Raw genomic sequence first — 26,811 nt, 5'->3', positions numbered from 1 at the left:
AAAAAGACACTAAGGGAAGTCCAGCATGAGAGTAGCTTAAATTGAGAACTGCAGTGCGGAAGCCAAAAGAGGGACGTAAGGGGGAGCCTGGGCATAACAGCATCACGGTTTTGCCAAATACGCTCCCCCAGCCCTACCTCTTGGTGGGCAGGGATGCCTCTTTCCTGCCTCGTACTCCAGTAACCTCCCATAAAACACAGGAGATGGGACAGAGCCAAAGGCATAAACCAGCCAAAGATCTGCTGATTTCTTAAGGGTTAATGTATCATGTCTCCACAGAGGAAGCAATAGTTTCGAAGGAAACAAAGAAAACGGATGTGTCAGGGTACTCCGATCATGACCGACGCAAACGTAAATAAACCTAAAACAATTACATGCAACACTGAATCACAGACACTTGTCGTCTGTGTAGGGTATGCTTCAAACCAACAGCTTTTACACAAGTTGGATTATACAATATTTTTGTTTATAAGGTCTACTATAGAATAAACCCTATCAAATGGTGCTTTTCAAACAGCTTACATTTTAACGTACAGCATTAGACATCAAAAGGACACAGCAGGTTGTGTTTTTTTTAAACCCTCTTTGATTCATCTTTTCTTTTTAAAGATTTCACAGCATAGCTGTAGCTGAGGACACAGCAAGCGACAAGCCAATAAAATACTGTTGTTCGAGACAGAAACGAAGTCCCGTGTTGACGACACCAGCATGGGCACAGTTCTTTGGACCTGTAGCAGCATAACACCACTAATGCATAAAATTGCATTAAATTGTCTAGGTGCGTGTCCTTTTGCACAAGTGTTGGGAGAGTCAGAGAACTCCTCCAGTGGAGTCAGAGGGGTTCTGGAGCCTCAAAAAAAATTTGGGTAGCTCTGAACCACGACACAGGGGCCACTGTGAGAAACCTCATTTAACATCCTCTCCCTGTCACACATGCGCAGCATAGCAAAGGCTGATTTCACAAAGAAACCAAAACAAAAGGAAGGTAAATGGCTGAATGACACCTGTGAAGAAAGATTAACAGTGCACCACATCAAGTTGCTTAACAGCAGGATAACCTTATGCAATAACTCTCTGGAGCCAAAGAGTCTGGAACCTCAAGCTTCATAAAACACATTTTTCATCAGCGTGCACAAAACAAACACAACAATCACCACCACCCTTCATCTCCCGTTGCTTTGCCATCTGCAGTTGCACCCAGTGAGAGACAAGGCCAAAAGCTGCACCAATCTGCCTTCTCACACTGGTAATTTCCACGTCACGTACACACTGCACTCCCCTCTCGCAAACACACACACACACTCGCTGCACATCACTCTTCTTTTCCTACTTCGCAACAGCATTTCCCATTCTACAGATTTTAACACACAAGATGTCTTTAAAACCAAGTAGCAAATCATGTTTTGGTTAGAAAGATGCCAGCTTGAAAGTAATCACGACAGAGGGAAAGAATGCCATTTTTACAAACTTCACAAAGCATTAACTTACGCATGCAGCATTTTTAAAGGCCGCCCCACAGGAGGAAGGACAGAGAGCAAGTAGGCACAGGGTGTTGTGTGGAAAATGATTCACTTGCAGAAACAAACTGTAGACTCAGAGAGGTGAAATGATGGAAAACCCACTGACTTCAGTCACGTCAGGACTTCCCCCTCAACACACAGGCTGCCAAGAAAAGCTTTCAGCCATGCCATGCCAGATGGGGAAAAAAAATCATGTTGAACAGTTAACTTTACCAGAAATTGTCACCAAGACATTCAGCCCTTCAAGTACATCCATTTGCTGGAATCGTCTTCGATTGATGAGCGGATAAACCTTCCCCTGACCACTTCTGTCTAGCAGCATCAGACCACTTTCAGTGCCCACTAACAAGTTCACTCCTAGAAGAAACAAAACCAAAGATCCAAGTTAGTACGCAGATTTCCCACATATTCTGATCAACTGATGCTTGATATAGCAACTGTCTTGTTTCAAGCAGGTCTAACCACTGCTGGTTGGGTCTCAGCTGCCTGCAGCCTAAAAGATCTCATGGTGTAGAGGCTCTCTACATTGCCTGCCCACAGTGACTACTGACACCAAATTGCAGCATTCAAGAGGGTGAAAAACTGGTAGACCATGGAAAGCTTTCTAGAGCACCAGTTCCCAAACAAAAAGGCACCCTAATGTTGGAGAAGGGCTGAGGCACAAAGTGGTACCCAAGCTTATGTATTCCAAAGATGTATTAGCTCTTGGTAGGGGGGTTGGTAACCAGATGCTCTTGACAAGGACATTGCAAAAAAGCAGTGGTAAGGGCTTGGTCCCCACTGGAAGAAAGAGATTGTGGTGCAGTTCTCCTGTAAAAGGATAGGCACAGGGTTGGTCCTCAGCTACCCAACAACCTTTTCCATCTGAATGTTAAAACTAGAGGAATTATAGTAATTTTGTGTTTCCACAGACTTCTCCTAAAGATCAAGCAAATACAGATGAGAAAAGTCAGTAGGCCAGTTTCTTCATGCAAAAGTCCAAACATCCACTGGCACACTTTCCAAGAGTCCACAAAACCTTAGTATTTAAAATCAATTACATTTTTTTAGCAATAAATATGTGTACATATATGAGACTAGGTTTTAAAAATCTATTAATATATTATTACTCTTAAACTTTGTAGCTATTTACTTGCAATAGCGTTTCAGTCCAGGAGCTCACAAATTGTGCAGAGAAAGGTCAGATACAGTACAGGGAATGGAAATCAAACCAAACATATGACTCGCTTTATTAGACTTCTGTGTTGCAATCCCAAAGTAAAACTTGTCATCCTTAAGCATAATAAAATAACGAAATGAGAAAAGCAAAACTCACACAAGATGATCATAGCTATGTTGCTTAACGGCCTTAATCCCTAGTCAGACAATTAATCCCCAGATACAACTATACCAGTGCCAATGGATGTATCATCTGGACTGATCCCATGATGAACCTTTTCTAAGGCGGCACGTGGGCTCAGTACACACGAGTCTGTGTCTCGGTGCGGTCTGCATCTATAGCAGTGACATGCCTTCTCACAGTATTGAAGAAGGATGAGGAACGCTACCTAAACAACACCGTGGCTACCAGGCATGGGAGCGGTTTGCAAAAGGGAGGACACGTTCACCCTGAGCCGGGGGCACGAGGTGTCTCCCCAAGGGGACAGGGTGTTAGGGGGGAGCAGAGCGGCAGCCAGCAGGAGGTAATGATGGGGAAGGGGCCTGAGCTGCTGGTGCTGGGCCACTCTGAAAAGCCTCTGGATAGATGAGAAAAACAGATGTAGCCCATGGAGAGGTTGGAAACCATCGCACATCTCCGTTCTCCTCTCTCTTGCCTTTTCAAGTAAGGAAACTTCAGAGGTCCTAGCAGTCCCCAGAAACCACCACATCTCTTTGCTCAGATTTGCTGCTCTGCTACTCCTCTGCCTCCTCCAGGCAGGAGAGCCCACAGATGCCGGCAGGCACAGAGCCTGTCTTGGGAGAGGGTCTGCTGCTCTCCCAGGCTCTCCTTCCCCTGCGGACATCTCCTCCGTCCCCTGCCTGCCCTCCTCCTCCCTCTGCATCCCCCACATGGGTCTGCACCCACTGGATCCTATCCCACAGCCCCCAGGGGCATTTCACCCTGGGGGAGTTTCACACGGTCCATCTCCCGTACTGGGAGACATCCTCAAACTGGGAAGCAGCAGAAGGAAGCAGGGACAGCGAGGCACGCACTGAGTCAGGGCTCGGCACAGGCTGCAGCAGCACCAAACCAGCCAAGGAAGTGTCCAGTAGTCGGTCTCCTTCCTGCAGCTCCAGGACCCATTGACGAAAGCTGGAAGTGATTCAGCTTCAACATGTATTTTTGTATTTTTTCCAGCGTGGATTACAATTCAAAGCAAGCCACATGCAAACTGCTCCCTCAGGGTCCCTTCCCCTGTTTGCACATCGGCGCTCAGTTGCTCCCACCTCCACCCTCATCTCTTCCTCTGCTGCCTTTGTGGTGCAGTTGCTTCTGCTTCAAGTTTACAGGCACACCCGTCCCCAACCCCCTTCCTTAGCTATATGCATTTTGAGATGAAACTAATGAGGTACTATGTTGGTGGCAAGCAGTGCCTGTATTTTAAAATGCAGGCACTGTCTTTATTCACAGCCAGCAGAGCTCTTCTACTGCCACCCTACAATTAAGCAGTTCTGGTTTTTCAAACAAATGGAAATGCTTCCTGAAAAAGTAAACGCACTCTGCGGAGGCTGGGTGTAAAAACCTATGCTACTGCATCCGTGTCATTAACATTGACTTTCACCACTCAGAACTAGAAGGAACAGCATCACAGACCTAATGCAATCAGCAACCTGCCAGATACTATGGCATTAGCACTGATAAAGGCAAAGCAAAACAAAGCAAAGCAAGCCCCCCCTCTTTTTGAATAAGAAACATCACCATGAAATGGCTTAATTTGCTTAAAGGTAAAGGAAGCTAAACCTTATCAAGAAATAAGCATGTGTACCAGCTTGCATCACCATCAGCTTGGCCTTAAATGTTTAACAATGAAACGCTTTGTTACAGCTGTAAAACACCTCTAGGATTTTACATCTGTACTTTAAATCACCATAACAGTCAGATAAATAGATCAAAGAAATATAAAACCATTAACACAAATTGCTACTGGCAAAACAAGGCAGATCAGAGAAATCATGAGTCATCTTTACTGATCCCATACGATTTCTCTCTGTCTTCGCCCTATCACAGCCTGAAAGTTTACATTTGCACAAGTCTTCATTTTATCAGATAATTATTCATAGGAATACATGCAGAAATAGCACTGGGGTAAAAATTCCCACCAGTAAATTCTGGAAATAAAGAAAACAGCAGATAGGAAGATAAGGTGTAAGGAGAGCTATTTAATTGACATGGCTAGAAGGATAGGACCACAGTGCTCTTCTGAGAAACAAGAAATGCTGGAAATAACCCCAAAAGAGAACTAAAGCCTTGGAAAGAGCTGTGAAAATGTAAACAAGAGAAGTACACTGTGTTACCTATAAAATCATCATGTGACTCAGGGGAATGGCCAACTCTCTTCTTCATGGTTTTTAAAATGACATGCATGTGCACTTACAGTCTGTTAAGTTCAGGAATACTAGATAAATATGTACGTAACACACAAGCATCATCTATTAACATCTAGATAATGAAAAAATTCAGGTGGCCCCATAGGTTCTGGCCAAGAAAGAAATGACACAGCAGAGAAGAGCTTTCGTTGGGTGTTGCAGCAGTGATTCCACATTGTAGCAGGCAACAAGCACTGCTCTAAGCCTTCCACCAGAGTAGGATCCTGACTGTCTGACACCGACATAAATTATCCCTTGTGACAAGAAGGCCAGACACGCTTGGTCAGCTGACATCCCATACCCAGCTTCTCTCTGCACTAACCACTCTTAACGAAACCAAGCCACAGTCTCACACTGTAAAACATCCCTCCTACCCTTCTCTTTTCCCTCTTCCTTCCTACATAAACTGATGACTGAGGTGGAAAGTCATCTGACAAAACACATCTTAATCAAGGTCCGCAACAACACTCTAGCAAAAGGCTCAAGAAGTTGATTATTTTTCAAAAGAAATACCCTGTGTGCACCAGGTATACAATGCAAAAATGACTACAAGCTCCCAAAAGCTGCAAGAGATGTACTAGCAGGGGTTAGAGAGAGCTGAAAAGGACATCCTGATAGGCTGAATGAAGTCTGAACTGTGCCATCAGAAGCATGTATACAGCAGTGGGAAATTATATCAAAGCAGAAGCAACATACTGTAAAAAATATAATAATATAATCAGCTTTTGCAAGAAAAAGATGTAAACAAGCACTGAATAAACACAGAGAAAACAGCTATGGTTTCAGAGACACGTTCTCAAAGACTGTAAGCTCATAGTGGCACATCAGCACTTCAGAAGTGCAGGAGGCAAGGGAGGAACAGGTTTGCATTACCCCATAAGGCAGCACACAGTATCTCAGAATTGAATCTCTTCTTGTATTTGCGAATCTCTGGGGTATCACTCTGTGGCCGCGTATTCGTGGGATTCACATTGACAACTGATCCTTTCCGCGTAGGGTCTTGCCTTATTGCCTCTGATCTCATTGCTTCACTAGAAAATCCTACTGAAAAAGAGAAAAGTAAAGTGCATGTAATATCCCTCAAGTGCTAAATTCTGGCCATATATTCTTTACACCATACAACCCAAATCAGTAACTGAGAAAACTGAGCAAGTCTTTCTTTTTGTAAGAAATGTAAATGGAAAAAGAAATAAACTATGCAATCCCTTGCAAATCAAATAAAAAGCATGATGGTAACATTCATAAGTATTTTAAAGAGCCACTGAAGTCACTGAACCCTTTTTCAATTGTCGTCTTCAGCTACTTTACTTACCCACAGAAGTCACAGTTGTCCCACTAGATGGAGAAATCTGTAGTAATCTGGGGTCTATAAAAGGTGTAAAGGAGGAGGAAGATTTGTGTTTCTGGAGTGTGTTACTAGCGGACTGAGTCTGCAATGTAAATTTCAACTTTATTAATATTAATGACAATAAAAAGCACGGATAACAACAACCAACATTTTTAAGTCACTACAGAATTATGCTACAGAGCCTCCCCAAGCGTTCATACTTCCTTTACAGATACACAATGCACTGCAGGCACCACACCTGAACTAGATACATATGCACACTGCACATGTTACAGCAAAATGTAATTAGCTAAATTGTCGTCCCTGTCAGCTCAGCTGCTAGCGAAGATTTTCAGGATTGGCCACTACAGTCAGGCACAAAGCGAGGGAATGTTTCTTTTTTTAAAAATCTGCTTAAATGTATGTATACTATCTTATCTGCAAACTGTCCACTACCTACAACTTTTGAATTTATAAAGCATGTCCTAAAGTGAGCTAGTTTAATAAATTATGAAGTTTGATCTCTTGGCTTGTGCAACAAAATCAGAACCATCTGGGATCAAGCATTCACTTCTACAATGGATTATGTTTCAATGTCCACTACTGTTCATTCTCCCTATTTTGTTTAAACTGAGCCTCTTGCCAGAAAGCTGCAGCAGGTTCTTCCACCTTTATTTGACAAAGCAACATATTAAACCTGTATCGAACAAAGGGGCTCATTAGTGTGGAAGGTGTAGCAAACGGTGATATGAAGCTATGAATATGTAGTGGATAAAATCACTGGTGCTTGCTGAGTTATGTGGTCTAAACATGAAAAAACATAAAGAAAGGAAGAAGACAAGTGAAACAATGAACTGTTAAAAGTGGAAATGGAACAACTTAAAAACCCTTGCCAGTTTAGTATTATAGTCACAACATTGCATACTGAAGCAGAATGGGACAAGTAAAAAAAAAAAAAAAAAGTATATACATAGATAAAGGACATGCATGTGGGTAAATTATACCAAGCAGTACTGGGTTTTTGTTCAGCCTTATGCAAATGTAGTTAGAGACACTTCTTTATCATCAACTAATCAAACTCTGATCTTTCTAAGCCTCTACTCTCTGCAGAAAAAATAGCAACGGGTCTTAGGAGCGTATCACTCCCCTGCACAGCTCAATACCGAAAGACTCCTTCGCCACCAGCCACTGCCACAGCCTTCACTTCCCAAGCGGAGTTAACTGAGCCCTGCTTATTTATTGCTTAGATCAAAGTAATGAGCAAGCGTATCTCTGCATCAATCAACTGATCTCTATAACCTACAAGAGTGTGGTTTTAGAAAGATCAAAGACCAATGAAGCATAGCTGAAAATTAAGTATGCTAACCGAATTTCCAGGAGAAAACCCTCCCACTCACCCTCCTGCTACGTGGTTCAGAAGCATTTTTGATCCTGCGGTAAACACGTGCATTGCCATCAGCCTACCCAGCTCACAGCAACCTCTCCTTCTCGTCACAGCACTTGCACGCCTACCTGGCAGGACGGCCCTGAGAAGCAACAACTTCTTTTCACCAAGTTTTGCTCCCCCTGTACCACTCCTGCTTGCGTACAGAAAGAGGCTCTCCCCGAAAGCCAGGCTGGCCACCCAGCCGGGAGCAGAGCCACCGTGCCAGGCTCCTCGCTCACTGCTAGGGTTGGTAAGGGGCAAATAACGCCCTTCGTTCACACTCCTCTGCTGCCAGGGGTTACACACACGTGAAGCACTGGTCTTGCCCACCAGCACTGGGTGAGTAAGGGAAGGCACCATCCCGGGATCAGCCCAGGACAGCACAAGAGGGAGCTTCCCCAGTGGCGAAGCCTTGCTTCTCCACCTGGACGCAACCAGTGCGGGTGGAGAACGGTCATCTTTACACAGCTGCTTTTGAGACTACACACATACTTGGAAAAAACCCAAAGATTTCCCCCCATTTGTTATTTGAAAACACAATATCCCAGGCTTTTACAACCCTCCCGGGCAACACCTGATTTGTTCACCCAGCCCATGTGGCAAGCTTTACAGAGCAAAATCCCTCCACGGCCGCTTCCTCTCCCAAAGGGTGAGTTTCCACAAGCAGCTCCTCATACGTGCGGAGTTACTAGCCCAGCCTTTACTGACAAAGCCAAAAGTAACCGCTAATTTTTAAGAGGCACACTGCTTGCAATTAGCCTGCTCCCGGAATAAAACAGAATTAAAAAAAGAGTACTGGCTTGAAAATGCAGTAGTCAAGTTTAGTTTAAAACGAATGCCATGCAATTAATGACTCACTAAGAAGAAGCAAAAATAGTAAACTGGCAAGTTTGGCGTGGGACTGCTCTAGAGTTAAGGGCTTCTTACACAGAACTGAAATGTGTTATTTGGGAGGTGGGAACAAAGGTGACAGAAAAAAAAAGCAGGGGAGATTGGCTGGAGTTCCTTTGCAAACTAGCTACTAGGCAATGCTGCTATAACCCTACAAAAGCAGCCAGCTGTGGTGTAAGACATACCTCATTAGTAGTTAGCTTGTCCTGGGGTGTCTGTGGGGACATGGTGGGTGTCGGCTGGCTGGAGGATGGGGAGGAGGAGGTGGAGGAAGTGGAGGAGGAATGGCTTTGCTGTAAGAGATCTGGCAAGAGGTGAATGCGACCGGCAAAGCCATTGCTCTCATGATGGCTGGCACGCTTTTTGTCAACTGTACTCTGTAGAAAAAACAGGCACACTTGTCTTGCTCAAGTGCTGCTTAAAGGTCTATATCCCTAACAACCTCTCTCCTTCTCTCCCTCACTCGCTTCCTACCTTTTTACATTTATTTTTTAATTTATTTTTAAAAATAAGCTGATAATACATGCCTTGATGCCTGGATGGAAAGGGGAAGCAGGCAGAGCTACTAGAATTCAACAAATTCCCACCTGTTCCGGCAGGCAAAAGCTTAGTTCATGTGGTTGACTTGCACAGCCAGTTACACTAATTAACAGAAGAGTAACTGCACTGGTAAGTCTTTCACCACAATGCGGACAAGCACATTTTGGGGGGTGGGGGGAGGATTTCTTCCCCTATTGTTTTGTTTAAAACTAACTTAAATCCTATACAGATATGAGCTTGGACTGTCTGGTGAATGCCTTCAGCTAACTATTTAAAACAATAAGCATGAAATCTTAATTTTCAAACCAGAGGGCTCAAATTAAGAAATTGGCATTCAGTTGTGAAATTCAGAAATGTGATTACCGAGGAAACTCCTATAAGCTAGCAGGCTCATTAACACATGAGCTCATTTAAAGCAGGGAATCATTATCTTTCAGAGGCACACGAATGCAGTATTTTCAGAATCAAAGGCAACAACACAGCACTCCAGCTCTGTCCACGTTCTCTGCCTCGCCACCTATTTTGCTTCTCTGTTCCCCACGCTAACTGTTGCATGAATTTGTATGTACGTGTGTGTGTATGTCATCTGGTTGGTCTGTATGCCCTCAACTACAGGTTCAAAACAATTTAAAAACCCTGAACGCTCCCCCCCAGCCTCCCTCCCAGCCCCACTCCTGAGAGCCACGTTTGGTTCTATGGTAAAACTAAACTAAGTTCTTGCTCCAGGTACTTGCTCCATACACCTGCAGCTTTTCTACCCTTCTCTCCCACAGACTTTGAGGTACTCTGCATGGTGCTGCCATGGGTGTCACTGGAAAGCATGCAAAACAGAAGCAAGGGGTGAAGGGCTACTCTCCTCTTTGCATGCATCAAACATCTTGCTCATCTGAAATTCACTACAGCTGTGTCTTGATAATACGAACAACAAATATAATGTAGAAACAGCATGGGTGAATGAGCGAGTGGGTTAATGAGCACAGAAAAGGTGCAGCACTGCACAGGGAAGGAAAAGCAATACCTGTCGGACAATTAAGGTGCCCTCCTTAGAAGGAGTCAAGGCAGGTTCACTCTCCACATCGTCATGGACGATCATCGTTTTCACTGACTCTGTTTCACCATTGCTCAAGTTCAACGTTGACCTATTTGCCGGACAAGAAATAACTGGACTGAGATAATAGCACTTGTGCCCCAGCTTTTGCTGCCCCACACCAAGGCACACTCAAAATTGATTTATATTGGGACTAGAGTGGAATATTTACATAACCTGCCTAGAAAAGTTTCTCTATTAAAAAAAAAAGTCAGGACTTTGTTAAACAACGCTTCTTGTTTTATAACAAATCAAGGAAGAAGAGGGAAAGGATGCAATTTATAAAAGCCTGCTTTTTGAAAAGGTTACCCTCAGTGTTTGAAAACGTGAACATACAAGGCTATGTCTTGCTCATAAGATTGTTGTCAGCTGAAAGAACTAACATACAAGCCAAAATACCCAAGGTCCTTTTCCTTCAACCCCCTAAGAGGGAAAACAGAAGCAAAACACTGTTACAAGAACTAACACTGCTCGGACATCATCTGGTCCAGATGTAGATTCATCTGCTCCTTCTTGTTCCATATCATCATCTTCCTCATCTGTCGTCCCTGACTCCTCACTTGAGGATGAATAATCTGTTACTTTATGTGGAGGTCGCACATCCTCTACTGCTCGCAATTCCTTTGCCAATGCAGTTAAATCCTGATGGGAGAGGGAGGAAAAAAATGATGTTGCAAGGAAGAGAGGAGAAGAGTTTGCAAGACAAACCCACAGGATTAGTGCCTGAGTTTGCTCACTTGTCCACTGCTGTGTTTCCATAGCCCCAGCAGTATTGTTTCCTTTGATTTATTCATTCCTCATAGTTACCAAAACGCATTTTCTGATAAATTAAAGCACCAAAAGAGTCAACCTAAGGAGGCCTTGCCATCTTATAGAAAAATGTGCATACTCTGAATCCAAACTATCTGATTATGACTTCAGTTTATCCCATTATACCATCTGAGGGACATATACAAGCACCCAGACCCACTCTCACACAGTGGTTGACCGTCACAGTTCATTTTCCTAAACTTTGCAGGTTAATAGCATCCAGCACAAGAAATCTAGGCAGCAAGGTAGCAGAAAGATCCTAAGACTTATTGAGCCAACCAAGGCACAGTCACAGAGAGCTGATCTTGAAACCTTTTGATCCATCTCCAGTTGCGTGGATCCATGCTAAGGAGTTCACCTGAGAAGTCAGATTCATTAGCACCATCTCAGTCGCACACAACTGTCAAACAGTATGGGACGTAAGCTGCTTTTCTGTCTGCAGCCTGGAGTGTGAGCAAACCAGGTTTGCAGTCAGTGCAATCTGCTCTCAGTTGTGTAGCTATGCTTTATGTAGCTGAATACAGTTTATGGCAAATACTTCACCCATTATACTATGAGAACTGAAGGACCAACCTCTATGTTTCTTTAAGAAAGCAGCTTTGACAGATTTGGGTGCTAGTGCAGTATCATAATAGCAAGAGAAAAAAGTTTTAAGGAAAGTTGGAAATACTGTGAAAACCCACTGTGATCCTCAGATACAACTGGACATGGAGCCATAATCAACTATAACAGCAGCCAGATAAAGAAAATGTCAGAAATCTTCCCCAGAAAATAGCAACAATTTAAGGTCTTACCACTTCTCCCTGCACCATTCAGCCCAGCATTGGCACATTCAGGTCAAATGCACGATCATTGGTCCAGCCCCAGGAAGGAAGCACAGGATTGAAAGAGAGAAAGGCAAAGGTTAGGAAGGAAGAAGACCAGAGAGCAGAAATCAATCCCAGAAGCAGAGCAAATTCTAATGTTTAAAGTACTGTGATGTGTGCAGGCAGTTGCAGAGCCCAGGACATGCTGCTAGGCCCACAGATACAAACTCCAACTCCCTGAAGTTCACCCCCAATGGCACCATGAATGGAAGCTCACACTGCACTTCTTGTAAGCCTACCTGAAAGAGAGGTGGGACAGGGGAAAGTGGATGCAACTTACAGCAGGCTTGATAGGTCTGAAGACTTCCTTTTTCTCTTCAGGCTTTTTAGGTGCACTTTCGTGACGCTGCGATGGCGAACCCTCTGATTTGGATGATGCTGCACATGTCAAGGCCCCGAAAGAACACAGAACAACGATTTAGCAGGAAGCTAAAATAATGTTTTCTTACTTCACTTTGGAGTGGGGAAGAGAGGTGAGAAGGCTATCAGGCAGTGCCTGACAGCAAGACGTAAGTTTCACTGGTTCACTGTTACATTGTCCCCGAAGGACTATACCAAAAAACATCAGAAGCTGTGATCTGTATAGGTGCAGCTGACCTATGACTGAAGCCAAAGTAAACTGTCACACACTTGTAAATCAAAGAGGGTAACTCGAGTGTGGCCACAAGCTGGAAAAACTGCATCAGCATCCAGCATACCCCAGCTGAGACGTAGCTGTAGCAGTCTGCATCCCGTCAATAACTGCCAAGGTGATAGGCAACAAGCATCAAAATGTGCCCTGGCACACATGAGGACAGGAGCTATGAGAGCATGGAGACTGGGCTGTTTGCACATAGGAAAATGCTGCAGTGACTGGGTGTGAATCAAGAATAATGAAACACTTTCACGATGACTTCTGCGCCTACCGTCTTTCCCAAGCAAGGACACACAGCCAGTGGGGGGGTACTGGAAGCTAACCCATCTTTGATACTGCATGCTCAAAGATCTTTCCCAGTGAGGGTTATCATCCTTCATTACTGAGTGTTTCACAACTTAATTAATTTAGAAATGCAACATTATGAAGGGTGGGGGAAGAACTTACATCTCACCCGGAACCGCTCTCCAGACCCACTCTGAGAGCCGGGGTGGGAGCCAGGCTGTGAGCCAGAGTTGCTTGAACCCGAAGAACTGCCACTGCCCGGCCTTGGTACGAGCTTCTCCACCCTTTCCCACAGCAGACGAGGCTCTATATTGCTGTATCAGGGGAGGGAGGAAAGTCTTTGTCACACGCTTCAGTTTCAGATTCCTGTTTCTAAACTCAAACATCACTCCTCTTCAGTGTTTTGCTAATAACTCATCTGAAAGAGCACTTAACACTGAGCTGAGGGCATCAGTGATGCTTCACAACCCAGGCAGCGGCTCCCCTTGAAATATCTATTACCTTATTTACGATGGTAAAAAAAAAAAAAAAAAAGTTTAGGTGGGTGTAGGGTATTCTTTTTATTTGGAACTGTCTACCTGTCATTCTTACTTATCTAACCTAAAGTGGACAGTTCTCTCAGCCTGCATGCAGCAGGTTTAAAATTGGCTCAGAATTGCCCTGGCCACCCAAGCACAAGCCAAAAAGACATCACTGCCTGTCCTTCTCAGTATACCCTCACCCCTGTCCAGTGAGCCAATTCCAGGGTGGCCTGTCCATGTTGCTCTGCTGAGCTCTGGAGGCAGCCCCTTCCTCCTCCTTCCTGACCTCAGATGCGCTGTGTCACAGCTCACGGATGCTTCTCCCCCTCTTAAAGGCTGGGTCTGGCTGAGAGGCCAGAAAGTTTCTGAGATCTCTTCGCTTTTAGATGTTACGAACAATTCTGCTACCAGTAAGCCCCACAGTACGCCCACGATGACCTGTTGCACCAAAAGGCAAGATGTTCATGAATGGCCACATTTTTTCAGAAATCTTAAGGGTATTTTGAAATTATTGCTAACATTACGGGACAGGCAACTCAAAGCAGGAGAGGGAAGAAGAAATTTTGCCAGTGTTTGTTGGCACGTGTGCTGCAGCAGGGGAAATTAGTATTTATCATTACTGAAAAGGCATCCAAATTCATCTTCCTTTCACATCCAACAGACAATGCCAAAAGCTCTCTGGAAATGCCTGGCTTCCCATGAGCCTTTTCCTTCCAATTCGAGAAAAGCGAGGACATGTACGCTTACAAACCTCGTGGAGTTTCTTTGACCTGCTTGGTTATTTTGCTGTCCACTACCCTGCAGTGGAGAATCGCGGCGGGACAGGACTGGTGATCGGGATGTTGTTCTCACAGGTACCTTGGGAGAAAAAAAGTTGTGTTAAACCCATGAAGAGGAGAGACAGAAGAGGAAGATTAAACATCTCCTGCTACAGAATATATTCTTAAGATTTTAACAACGCTTAATTCTAAGTCCAAGCTAGCATCAATGACCAAAAGCAATAAACAAACACCCACAAAACCAAGAGTCTTAGTTGGGATGCTGTTCGGATTTTGAAGAGAACTCAAAGTTTAGCCTTAACATTAAGTAGTGTTTAATAGTTACCACACAAACACATACACACCCCGCTACCCTCCAACTACTGAGACATTTAAAAAGAATATGGCATTTTGACTGAAGCAGGGGAGGCACAAAGCAATTTGCTGAAACAGCATGAGAATTAGGAGAATAAGCTCAGGGGAACCAAACAAATGCCCGGGAATGGATCAGCAGAAGGCAAAGACTGGTGGGGGAGCAAGAATATACTCAGAAGAAGCAAATCCCAGTGGATGGGAAGGGGGTGGGAGGGGGAGAGGAGGAGGAAATATATTGAATGTTTCCTTTTTGTTCAGTTCCATCTCAATTTTAAGTATGTGTATGATTCATAGTTTGGGTTGCTAACAGATGAAGAGGAAAATTAACTCTGAGCAATAACCTCAGGGATATTTTAAATTCTTTCCTGAATATGGTAATGATTTTTTAACTTTGCATAATAAATTGTCTCTCTGAAATAGCTGCATTCTGTAAATAACTGCCAATTTTATATTAAGCTTCAATATTGTACTTAAGGTTGATTACCATTAACCCATTGACTGAACACCTACATTATGGTCTGCCTTTCAAAATACTGTTACCAATGCTGGCACAAGGCACAGTCTTCCCAGTGCCCAGGGTATCACATCCTTAAAAAAATAATAATTAATAATAAAAAAAAATAGCACACATCTGTCTTTCTACTTCTTACCCTTGGAGGCACCTCGTCACTGTCTGATCTAGCCCAAGCCTTTTGGGTGGGGTCGGGTACCTCCGACTTAGAGTCAGAACTCTGATTTAGCACTTCACTGCGTGAAGGTGGATATGGGTCCTGGGAACGAAGATGGTGATGAGCAAATTTGGGAGAAGGGTCACTGAAGGAATGGGATCGCGAGACAGGGGAAACATTGTTCTTGAGAGATGCCAGATGGGACCACTGTACCTTACAAGAAAACAAAACATAAAACATTCAATGCGCTCAGTATAACTGGCTTTCCAATTAACACAGAATAAAGGCAGGTGGGGCGGGCAGAGACAAATTGGTTATGGCATTAGGTAAGCGTGGGGTGGAATCAATGCACTTAAAAGCAAGGCAAGCGCCCAAAGAACGTAACAGACTGAAAATACAGCACATATGCATTTTTTGTGAGATACGCTCTCCACATACACATACACTGGTGCCCAGTAAAAAAGGGGACCTAATATCTGCACCGTGAGCCTGAGTCCAAAGGCCACTAAAGACAGAAGTTGCCATCCATTCCCCGGTCTTCAGTGGGCTTTGGTCAGGTCTCATGGTAGCACTGGTGGGCTGGGAAATTTGAAGCAGATATTCAATTGAAGAAATGTACAAAATTAAAGAATGCTGTAAAATGTGCAAACCGACAGACATTTACGTTACCTAATAAATTTAGGAACTAGATACAGTTCCAAACTTTTGGAGAAAGACCATAACACAAAAGCCTTTATTCCTTTACAGTCATTGCAATATATATAAAAAACCCCATAATATATATTGTATATAGTATACATATGTACAATGCATATTATACTTACACCATATATGTACCATATACTGTACATATACACATATTTATACACAAACTAAGCACACATGTACACACACACATATTCAATTACACGTACTGAGAAGGCACAACAGTGACTCCAGAGTTGGACCTCCATTGGGATTTCCACTGAAATCCATACTGACCCTTCAGCCTACTCCCTCCTTGTGCAGAAACCTGCATTTCAGAGTTAATTTCTGAAACTATGGAGGAGGAAGGGTCATAACTGAGGAACACACTATTTTCACACCCAATAATTAAGCAAAACTTTGCTTTCAATCCCAGTTTCAGTAGGCTGGTTGTATTTGTTTTTATATGATTATTATTTCCTCAATTTTAATACACACAGCTGTTGAAGAGCCTGACTATCATTAATGTGAGTGGAAGACCCAGACTTTAAAAGTAACTGGCACAGAGAGCATGAAGATGCAAGTCCAATATTTTGAAATAGTCAGAGAGGTTTGAATAAAAGCCAGGAATTAATGAGTAAGAGATGAAGTTCTGTCCCGATTTCTCCCACTCTCCCGTCTGTTCAAACTCTCCTGCTGCCCAAAAGAGTTGCAATACCTAGTCACAATCAGGGATGGTTTTAGCTTGCACTGTCATCAACAGCCTTAATTTGGGAGAAGAAAATTCTGCATGGAAACTGAGGAATTGAATGCAGAACTATACTGTTTAATTTAGCACATCTAAATAACTCAGAATTTATGGGCTATGTCTAAGTTTTAGACAAAGGTTACTTTTTAAATTTATGCTGTAATTCCTAAGAGATACAGATACCAAGATCTGGAGGCTCTTCATTAGGAAACAACAGAACGATGGCAGCCACGCAGCTCAGTGGTTTCAGCCTCTTTTTGATTTTCCAGGGGTGGTACCGAGCTCTATTTAGCAACAGGCCTACTGACAACAAACTTGCTTTTCTTAGTCATGTTTTGTAAATCTCTTTGAAGCAGCGCTCATACTATTAAAAGCCACTTGTTTAGTTAGCTTTTTCTGCAAGAATTTAAAAAACCAAGCAAGCTCACTTCTTTCCTGAGCATCCTTTTTGGTAGTAAATATCTTGCACAGATCAAATTCTGAATTGTAGAAGTGTACTGCAACTGTCACGAGTGTTTAGCCCACCATTCCTCTGTTGCACAGATAATAACGAAATGCAACAGTTCAAATCTAGATCTAATACCAAAAAAAAAACCAACCACCAAACACCACCACCAAAACCACAAATCCATCAGTTTATCAATAAAATAAGCAAAAACAGACAAAGAGCAAATCTACTGAATAAGCTGCTTTGTGTAACAGCGCTACCCCTTACATAAGGCTAAGCGCCAAGATCTGCAAATTTGAAGGAAACACGCTGGGACTTCTGCATTTCCTCCAGGCTCACCAAGATTTTCCTGGGCACTTACCTGGGGCTCCATCGGCCTCTGCAGGGCAGGCTGAGCAGGTTCTGAGTTTCCGTTGGAAAAGGACTCTGATCTTGAAGGCACTGGTGGCTCCAACACTTTGCCCATCTGTTTAGACTGTGCTTCAGGGGAGCCCTGATTAGTTTTTCTAAATCTCTCCTCCACCTAAGCCAAAATAAATGGAGGTTAAGCCTGGAGTCAATAAAACCAACTACACTAGAAATATGAAGATGAATACCACCTTCTCTTTACCATAAAGAAACCAAATACATTTGGGGCTTGGCAGGATTTTTTCCCTACCGCTTTCACCAGCACTGTAAAACACAGAGTGAACTGCACCAAAGTGGCAAGTACGCCAATATGGAAACATCAGGAAGAGAGGATACAGCAGGCAGTAAGATGTGAAAGGTCATTATGGGGCTTCTTTCTGCCTAGACCAGTTATTATCCATCAGTATTTTCCTCACAGACAATAAAAAGGATATATGAAAACAGAAACAACTTTACAATATAAAAGTAAATTTCCCATTGCTATCCCTTACTGTAGTTACCCACCTTACTCAACCAATGGTATTTGATTATCTGCTTTCCTGTATTTGTCTCTTTGGCAATACAAGAAGAGATAGGATATGCTTCTCTACCCGGTAATACTGGAGGCCATTCGGCTTTAGGTACAAAACTGTAGGACTGGTCATCCTCTCTCTTATGAGATAGACCCAACAGGACCTCACGGGCTGCAGTGAACATCCCAGTAGCTTGTTTCGTGTTCTCAGGGAGGTGTAGAAGTGATCATACACTAACTTCGAGAGCTTGTCGAGGGGAAGACTAAGTCAGAAAGTGCTCAGTCCTCAAGAGAACATCAAGCGAGGCCCCCATGCAGAAATGCTGCCTCTTCCAAGGCCGCAGCATTGCAAACAAAGTGAGAGGTATGAAGGGCAAGAGACAGACGGAGGCTCCAGGCAGAAAGGAAATATCCTTCCATTTCCTAAGACAGCCTGTTGCTGGAGCCAGGGCAGCATGTGTGTTTCTGCCAGGGGAGCTGCCTCTGAGGAATGCTGAACTCCCAGCACTTTATCAAAGCGTCAAAGAAAGATCAAACTGGCAGCTTGGGCTGATTTCATTTGTTGAGATTCTGCTCACAAGATTTGCTTTAACCCTTGTGCCTGGAGCACAAAACCAGTATTGGGGTGGTTTCCTAATTGTTCCCTAGCAGTGATGGTCTGGAGAGACTGGCTGTTCATATACCCACGTCAAAAGACAGAGGCAAGTTTCCAGGACTCCTCAGCTGGGCTGCTTTACAAACCCAACCTGCTTCTGCTTTCCAAAATTTGAGGACAGTAACAGTTTGCCTGTGGGAACAAGCAGACAAGCTTCTGCCAGGTCTACACAAAATACACCATGTCTTGGGAAGTACAACAATAATGGAGGCAAGCATCTTCACCATACAATCATTTTCACCACCATGTTCAACTTCACAGAGCCATCCTTTAAAGTTTAAAAAACAGGCCAGACTCCTTGTTATGAATAGAACAAGGAAAAGCCCCAAGTCCTTCTGTCTGAAGGAACAGGCTTTCTTGTCTCGAGCTGTAGATGATAGGAGGTTTCTTCCACAAAGCACATGAACTGCATGAGCCACATGTCCTTAAAACCAGGCAAGAAGTGGGAAGGAGATAGCGAGTGCATTGCTGGATAAAAACAGGCCCTGTTCCAGTCATCTGACTGTCTGGACCAGAAAACGGTATTAAGTCTCATTTCTTGCTCTAAGCTCCCTGCTGTTTCCCAGAGCCAATCTTAGAAGTCCTTTTCCTTATATCCTCATTGCTACTGCAATGGGAAAAAAACACCTAATCGGCATTAGACTTTGCCAGAACAGGAAAGTTAGTCCACTTCAGTTTATCATCCTGATGGTCAGCATCTCCGTAGATGGAGACTCTCTGGAAAGCAGTATGCCCCCCAAGTATGAAGCACAGAACACTCACTCCAATTCACTACTTTATGTCAAGAATGACATCAGAGTTAATGCCTGCTGTTAAGATTAACTGGTGTTGCTCCCACTGCCAGGCACCGAGATATTATGGCTATAATTCTACCACACTTTTTAAAAAGACTATTACACAGCAATCTCTGGGAAGATCTGACTACTAACAAAATTTTTCTGTGCCTTCGCTTTACTCCTTTCTAGCTAGAGCAATCACAAAAGAAAAAGACTATGACAGAAAAATAGCTGAGTCAGTGGTTCTGCTAAAGGATATAACACTTTGAATCTTCAGGAGTTTCTCTTCTTTTCAACTCCGAAAGGAAAATGGGAGACAAGGAGCAGATACAGTTCTGTATCCCTCCAAAGCCAGCCTCCAGGCTGGACAGTAGTGCTGGACTGGCACTATGCTTCCACTGAGGTGGGCGAGGAACGTGCAACAAGGTCAGGAGGGCTGGTTCCATGTCTGCACCACCACATACTGGACAAGTCTGAACTTCTTCTGAGAGAGAGATAGAGACGTACCAGATACTTCAACCACCAAGAGGAATGGATGAGATAGCACAAACATGGTTTATGACCAACGTGGACGACAGCATCTACAAGAAAATGAGTTTGGGCTCACCAAGCGCCAACAGCAATACTTCAAAGGCAATGAAGCACTACTGGACGAAGGTGGACTGAAAGCTGTTCAACAGCTCCAAGGATTTTTTTTGTTCTCATTCCAAAATGTGATTACCTAGTTCTCACATGCTGGTGATGAATGCCATTAAGAGCTTTGACCAGTATTACCCAGTCCAGTGGTTTGTGGGCAGTATGATGCTCAAGGGAAATATAAGAATAAGACCGCTGAAAGAGAGCCAAGTATGCATCAGAGAGGCAATTACTTGCTTAGCAATGTTACCCATGGACCAGTGAAGACAGGGGACCATTCACTGAAACAAACAGCACTCTGATGATTTCAGATCGACCTGTGAGTGCCCAGAGTCCAAGAAGGCAGCACCACAGAGTTCCATAAGAGCAGGACGTGATCTCAGAAGAGAATACTTAACACTTCAAAATTGAAACTAATTAAAACCAGGTTTGTGTTCACAAGAAGGAAATTTCCAAGAGCTAAAGCACCACATGTAAAGCGGTGCTGTGTGCAAGCATCCCTCATAGGTTCGTGCTTTCCAATTGCCTCCCAATTTCCAATCGCCAGTACTTGCCAGAGACACAGATCACCAACTGCACCAATGCTTCCTATGAAAACATGCCTGATGAAGTGCAGATGAGATTAACTTCCTGACACGATGCTTCCAAAACCAGGTCCCCTCAGTCTGCAGCCTGCCAGAATTTCTTTCCACCCTTTATACCTCAAAACTGTGACCTCCAATGATTGCAGCAGAAGTACTCAGAAGTAGCCCTCAGGTTTGGAAACCAGCGGTGAACATTTTAAAATATCCTGCCCCTTATGAGTGACACTTTGGCCTCCAACTGTACTATAGCAGAACTGCAGTCACGATGATGCCAACAGGCAGGGGCAGAGGAGCAGGTAGCAGATTCCTGCCCGCAAGCAGGACTTACCTCACGCGCTCTTTCAGCAGGCTCATAGTGGGATTTTGGCTCAGGGGTATGATAGCTCTGTTTATTTCTTTCTTGCTGCTGCTGCTGCTGCTGCTGCTGCTGTTGCTGCTGCTGCTGCTGCCGCCTGTGATCATGCTGCAGCGACAGGAGGTAGGCTTGCTCCTGCTGCAACTGGCGCTGGAGTCGCTCCGCCTGTCGGTGTTCCTCCATCTCTCGCCATCTGTATTCCTTTGAGAGAACACGTGAGTAATTCAAGACATGACACTGACTGTACGGCGGACGTGTCCCTATCCATCCCGTTAAAAATGCACCTTTCTGGTTGTTGTTGCTTTTTTTTCATTATTATTTATTTATTTCATTGTTAAAGTGTAACCAAGAGCTAAGTTAGACCAATATGGCATGTGTCTTATGTTGGGAAAGTTGAGAGTGTACTGCTAAGCTTGACATGATCGGAGAGTTATGTCAAAACTGAGTTTTATTAAAGGAAAAAAAAGAGTTATCTATACTAAATCCAGTGTAAAGTTCATAAAACAGTGATTTAGACCAACACTAGGCCATTGTATCCTGGGGTGGATTTACATATCATGTGTGCTTTTGATCTGCAACATAAGCACTCTAGTTCTTCACTGAATGCCAAGGTCTGTTCAGAAACTCGACCACCACACCAGAACTGTTCCACTTTAACATAAAGCCTCCTCTTACTGCCCAGAAAGCAGTGTGACCATACAGCACTTCTCATATGTGCCTGTCAGCCCACGACGCTAGCATAAATGGCCTTTTAATCAAGCTCCTTTGTTGTCATACTGTCAGTGCAGCTGTGCCCGACTGAGGGAAGCCTAGGACTGGCCAGATAAATGGATCCTATAGCTACTGAACAAAACAGATACAGTGCTTTACCAGTAACATGGCCTGCTCCTGGAGCAGCTGCTGCTGTAGAATTTCCAAGTGCCGCTGCTCCTCTTCTAGCTGTCGCCTGATATACTCCTGTCACATAGAAATTACCCAGCAATAAATTTATTCAAAAGGAATGCATCAGAACCCCCTGGGTGGAACACCACACGCTACTTCCCCAGTTCAGCTTTAACGAGAAACGCACTTCAGGATGGATTAGTGCCTGCAGAACAATTTAGGAAGCCCTGCCTCCTGAGCATCGGATTTTGGCCCCTTCTGTTCTGAAATTTGCACTCCTGCAAACATTGCCGGCACGGGCCAGAGCTCGTTTACGTATTTTGGAAGTGGTTTCAAGAAGCAGCAAAATGCACTTGAAGGTTTTGGAAAGTTAAAACACAGCAAGTCTGACTCAACACAGCCAATACAAAGTCACATGCAAGTTGTATTAAACATTAGTTTGTTGCACTGGTGCGATGAACTGTTAGCAACAGCTAGAGCCAGGCGTAGTGTAGGCAGACCTGGAGCAAGCTCCCCCAGAGGGGCTCCGCCAAGTGCGGTCGGGACCTGCCCTGCCGTCTCCCCTGCCGCCCTCACCAGAAGCTTCTCCTGAGCAGACGCCGCCAGCCTTGCTGAATTATGCGATGGTTATGACACAAACAAACATCCACCAGGAAAACAGATATTAGACCAAACTCGCTCGCTCTTGCGATCTAGCCATCTCTTCACCTGCAGCCTCAGCAGGTCGAGAGGTTTATCCGCTGCTTCGCCTGACCCCCTGGAAGAACTCAAACTCTGAAGCACCAAACCCAAGCTGGTAACGTCCTATCATGCAATTAATGGAAGTATGTAACATGTGCATGCGCACACACACAAGCACGCGCACACACGCACACATTTACAGTGTATGTATAAAGAAATTAATGGATCAGTGATACAGCGATGGGAGCTATAGAAAGTCTTGTGACAGACTGATGAGATACACTATACTGTTGTTACGCACATTGGCTGAGCCATAGTTTGGGTTAACAAAAATTCTAAGAGGGGGCATGTCTTTTCTTCTAAAAAAAAAAAAAACCAAAACAATTCAGAGTGGTTCAGCTTGGCCACATCAATTAACCATTTGTCATTATTGGCACTGTGCGTAATTAGCATTTCAACAGTTTAAAAAGCAGCTGGGGGAATACCCGGTGTCTGCCCAAAAGCAAATTGCTATTCTGTAATTAGAGATTTTCTATATATTTATTCCCATTGGTTAGTCTTTTCTCCTTTTGACTCAAAAATCTTTGAAATATATACAAACACAATAGAATTCCCCAGTAACACAATTACCAATGATCTCAAATACAGTGACTTTACATAAGAAAAAATTAAGGTATATCAGGCCAAAACCAGCATTCCTGAAGTTAATGGGAAGTTTACAATCAGCCTCTAGGACAGTAGTTTTGGCCCTTTATTTGGGATCAGTATTTTGCAGTACATGCACAGTAATTATTACCCTGATTATCACGCTGATCAAAGTTTCTAAAGGATTTTAAAACATGCAGATTTCATGCATAAATATAGCAGCTGAATTTCAGAGTTTAAAAGGTTTCTCACCTGTGTTTTCAATGTATTAAGGGCACACTGACACAACTTAAGAAATACTTGCTGCCTGAACTGGCATATATTATTAGAGCTGATTTTAAATAGAGAGTAAGAGAGGGAGATTGCGTTATTTAAGTTTTAGGAAGGAAAACCCTCTGCAGCTCAAAGGTTCCATCTCAAATTCAGCATATTCAAAGTTTATGACGTGCCTCTGACCAATTCTGGGTGCCAGAAGCTGACACACAACAGAGCTGCCCTTCTCTGGGAGGCCTTCTGAACAGGGCATGTCCTGCAAGAACCACTGATCCAGCAAGACAAGCCTAGAAATTATTTTCAGCCCCAGTGATGATTTTGCCAATTCTGATGGTTTTTAGTCAAGCCCAGGGGCATGAGCTGAATTTAGAATGAGTACCGCAACAAGACTTCTTTTTTTGAGGGAATATTGAGGCTGCCAGAATTTTCCATAAAGCCCTATGATCTACGTTAGTGCGTTTGCTGTCAGAGACAACAAAGATGAAAGGGTCAGCGTTAGGTTGCCTCTAAGCTGCTTTAGGCTTACTAATTTTTAAAAAATTAAATTAGAATTTAGAAGAAACAAACCTATTGTGCATATATCTGTATCATGGACTCACCTGCTCCCTTTCTACTCTCCTCTTTTCCTCCTCTGCTCTTCTTCTCTCTTCCTCTTCCTTACGCCTCCTCTCCATTTCTTCCAGACGTCTTTTTTCTTCCTGTTCTCTCCGCCTTTGCTCACGCTCTTGTTGCCTTCGAGCTTCCCGTTCTCTTCTTTGTTGCTACAAAAAGGGAAAAGAAACCACAAAGTTTTACTTTTGTTGTTATCAAAGAAAGAGGTGGGGTTGTTTTCTGCTGTGAAGAGAGGGATTTACCAGGACTGGCAAGCTCTGCAACTGAGTGACAAAACATTTTATGCAAGTGTTCCACCAGGAAACTAACTCATACCCAGCACACAACTATCCCTAAGAGCAGCCTTGCTTACTCTCTGGTTTCTTCACGCACACACACAAAGTCACGTACCATATTCCTGACAACCGAGGTGTGGAAGCTCACTGCTGCTCTTCAAGAGATGCTCACACTGAAATCTCAATCTCTGAACAACAGCTGAACTCAGTCAGAGTGACAACTTCCTTGACTTCAACACATTATCTAAATGTTGCCAAAAGGGAATTATCAGCCCCACTGAATCAGCTAAAACTCAAATGACAACTATCTGAGCTTTCGGTAAGCAGCTTCTCTCTTAACACAATTCATGATCTGCTAAGAGTTTGGTGGTGTTGGCCCAACAACCAAGCTCAATTTAACGCACTGCCCAAAACTTTGCCTAAGAGAGAAGGAAGGCTGACCAACAGCACCTTAGCCCCTCCCAGAACATCAAAAGCACCTGTATGTAAAAGCGGAAAACCAGCTGAGCTAAGCTTTTACACTTACACAGATAAGCTTCCATGCATGACCCAAATACAAACTGATGCTGATAAGTCTGCTCAAGTCTGAAAAGAACCTGGAAAACAGCTCTAGAAAGCATGAACTGACTCATTTCTGTCTACAGAGCACTACGTATGACTTCAGAGGAGACATTTTAAATGCCCGTACAGTCGTGACCAACTCTTCCCGCACTTCTACAGAAGCATCCAGTTACTCCACCTACCTCGAAATCCCAGGCAGCCTCCCACAACTGCCTAAGCGTCAAAAGACCCAGCTGTCTCCTGTTCAACCATCAACTGGGAATATCTCTACAACATTTACTTCCATTATAGATTTCTATAATATGCTGAAAAATTATAGAAGAAATTTTAACCAAAGAAGCACACTCAGATTTAATCCCAAGAACAAAATGAAAACCTACATTGTTTATTCCTTTTCACATTTAGGTTAAGATTAATACTATCACCAATTTCTGTTGAAGCAAAGCTGCCACAGATTTGCCAGTCCTAAGGCACTCCAAGTACTCTTGCAAGAGCACTCAGACTAAGCTTTTATTTGGGTTCCCGAATCTAGTTACTGGTGAGCGTTTGATAGCTGTGCTCAGCTGAACAAGCAAAGGCCAATCTACACTCCCTGTGTTACTTCACAGGATGAGCTTTCTCTGTTTGGCCCATTACCCTGCGTGACTATGAAGTAACTGAAAGCTCAACAGCCTTTTCCATCTTCTGGAATCAATACTGACATGACAGTGGAGAAAAAACACTGGGGGAAAAAAAAAAGATGGTTAAGAATTAGTAGTACTTAAATAAAACAGGCTGCTTTCCAATTCTTTTTAACTAGCTGCAGTTTTGGGAAAGATGCAACTTTCTTGAAGACCTCTGTTCAAACACACCCACTGTGACACCTTCCTTCCTGGCCCATAGCGTCATCCTGGGTTCACTACCAGCTTCCCATGCCACAAGACATAAGCTCTTTTCACCCCCACGTTTTCTGTATCTTCTCAGAAAACACAGCTGCCTTGCTCTTGCATCTCCTCTCCTAACTAAATCCATCTACCAGCCTTTTCTCTCTTACTTAAGCAAGCTCTCTTCAATGAATGTAGATAGAAAAATAGCAAAAGTGCTGCAAGGCAGCTATGGCACACGGTGCATTTCATAGGTTTCGCTGCTTCCCCTCCTTCATTTTTTAAGCACTGTAAAAGGATTAAGTAGGCACTTTTATTTCTGAATATAGGCATCTGTGTCAAACAATTTTGATATTTAAGTCAATATATTCAGATGCTTCTTGGCTAATCAAGTCTGACAGGCTCTTTGTTTAAGAAAACTAAGATGTGAAGTACAACAATTTTGTTGCCCTGAGGATGCAAGAGACAGCACACTGCTGACTGGTTAATAGCCACATTTATCAACTCAAACACTTCTTAAAACATACGAAACCTGTCTGTCTAACAATATTGTGTTGACATTGTTAAGTAGATATATTGCAGATCTTGGGACGGCATCATTCCCACTACAAGAAAGATGTGCAGAGCTTAGGTCTTTCGGATGAAACAAATTCATTGCTTCTTCAATCAACGCAGAAGTATTCAGCAGTAATTAGAAATAACTGAACTTAATATGAGAAAAATAAGTTACAAATTGACTGAGAGCTGATTTCCCATGGCACCATGAAATAAACAAAATCAGTTGTTAAAAGATGAGATTTTTAAGCAAACCTTGAGCCAGATTGCTAGCTCAGCACCAACAGTAGATATTTATTACCCAGCAAAAGCAGAAAAAAAATAAAAAAGGATTCTCTGCCACCAGCGTGCATTTAAGTCAAATTTCCAAAGCACAAATGTGCT

At 43.4% G+C, this 26,811-nt stretch overlaps 1 protein-coding gene across 9 annotated transcripts in view; it reads right to left on the bottom strand.

The window, feature by feature from the left end:
* The window catches only part of MAP4K4 (mitogen-activated protein kinase kinase kinase kinase 4), a 171,561-nt gene that overhangs the window by 14,979 nt on the left and 129,771 nt on the right, over positions 1-26,811 (bottom strand). The window contains exons 13-26 of one of the 9 annotated variants that reach the window (XM_052773596.1): positions 24,161-24,322; positions 21,951-22,037; positions 21,054-21,281; positions 17,517-17,678; positions 15,258-15,488; positions 14,226-14,332; positions 13,116-13,267; positions 12,315-12,412; positions 10,825-11,000; positions 10,290-10,410; positions 8,917-9,108; positions 6,400-6,517; positions 5,961-6,131; positions 1,734-1,877 (exon numbers count right to left, since the gene is read on the bottom strand). In XM_052773596.1, the coding sequence (XP_052629556.1) occupies positions 1,734-1,877; positions 5,961-6,131; positions 6,400-6,517; positions 8,917-9,108; positions 10,290-10,410; positions 10,825-11,000; positions 12,315-12,412; positions 13,116-13,267; positions 14,226-14,332; positions 15,258-15,488; positions 17,517-17,678; positions 21,054-21,281; positions 21,951-22,037; positions 24,161-24,322 (2,149 nt within the window). The remainder of the gene's footprint in view (positions 1-1,733; positions 1,878-5,960; positions 6,132-6,399; positions 6,518-8,916; positions 9,109-10,289; positions 10,411-10,824; positions 11,001-12,314; positions 12,413-13,115; positions 13,268-14,225; positions 14,333-15,257; positions 15,489-17,516; positions 17,679-21,053; positions 21,282-21,950; positions 22,038-24,160; positions 24,323-26,811) is intronic. The other 8 variants (XM_052773597.1, XM_052773598.1, XM_052773601.1 and 5 more) reach the window with 8 other exon arrangements.

Source organism: Harpia harpyja, chromosome 22 (genome assembly GCF_026419915.1).
Source record: "Harpia harpyja isolate bHarHar1 chromosome 22, bHarHar1 primary haplotype, whole genome shotgun sequence".
Lineage (NCBI taxonomy): Eukaryota > Metazoa > Chordata > Aves > Accipitriformes > Accipitridae > Harpia > Harpia harpyja.
The sequence above is the reverse complement of the archived record's forward strand: the minus strand, read 5'-3'. Positions and strand labels throughout refer to the sequence as shown.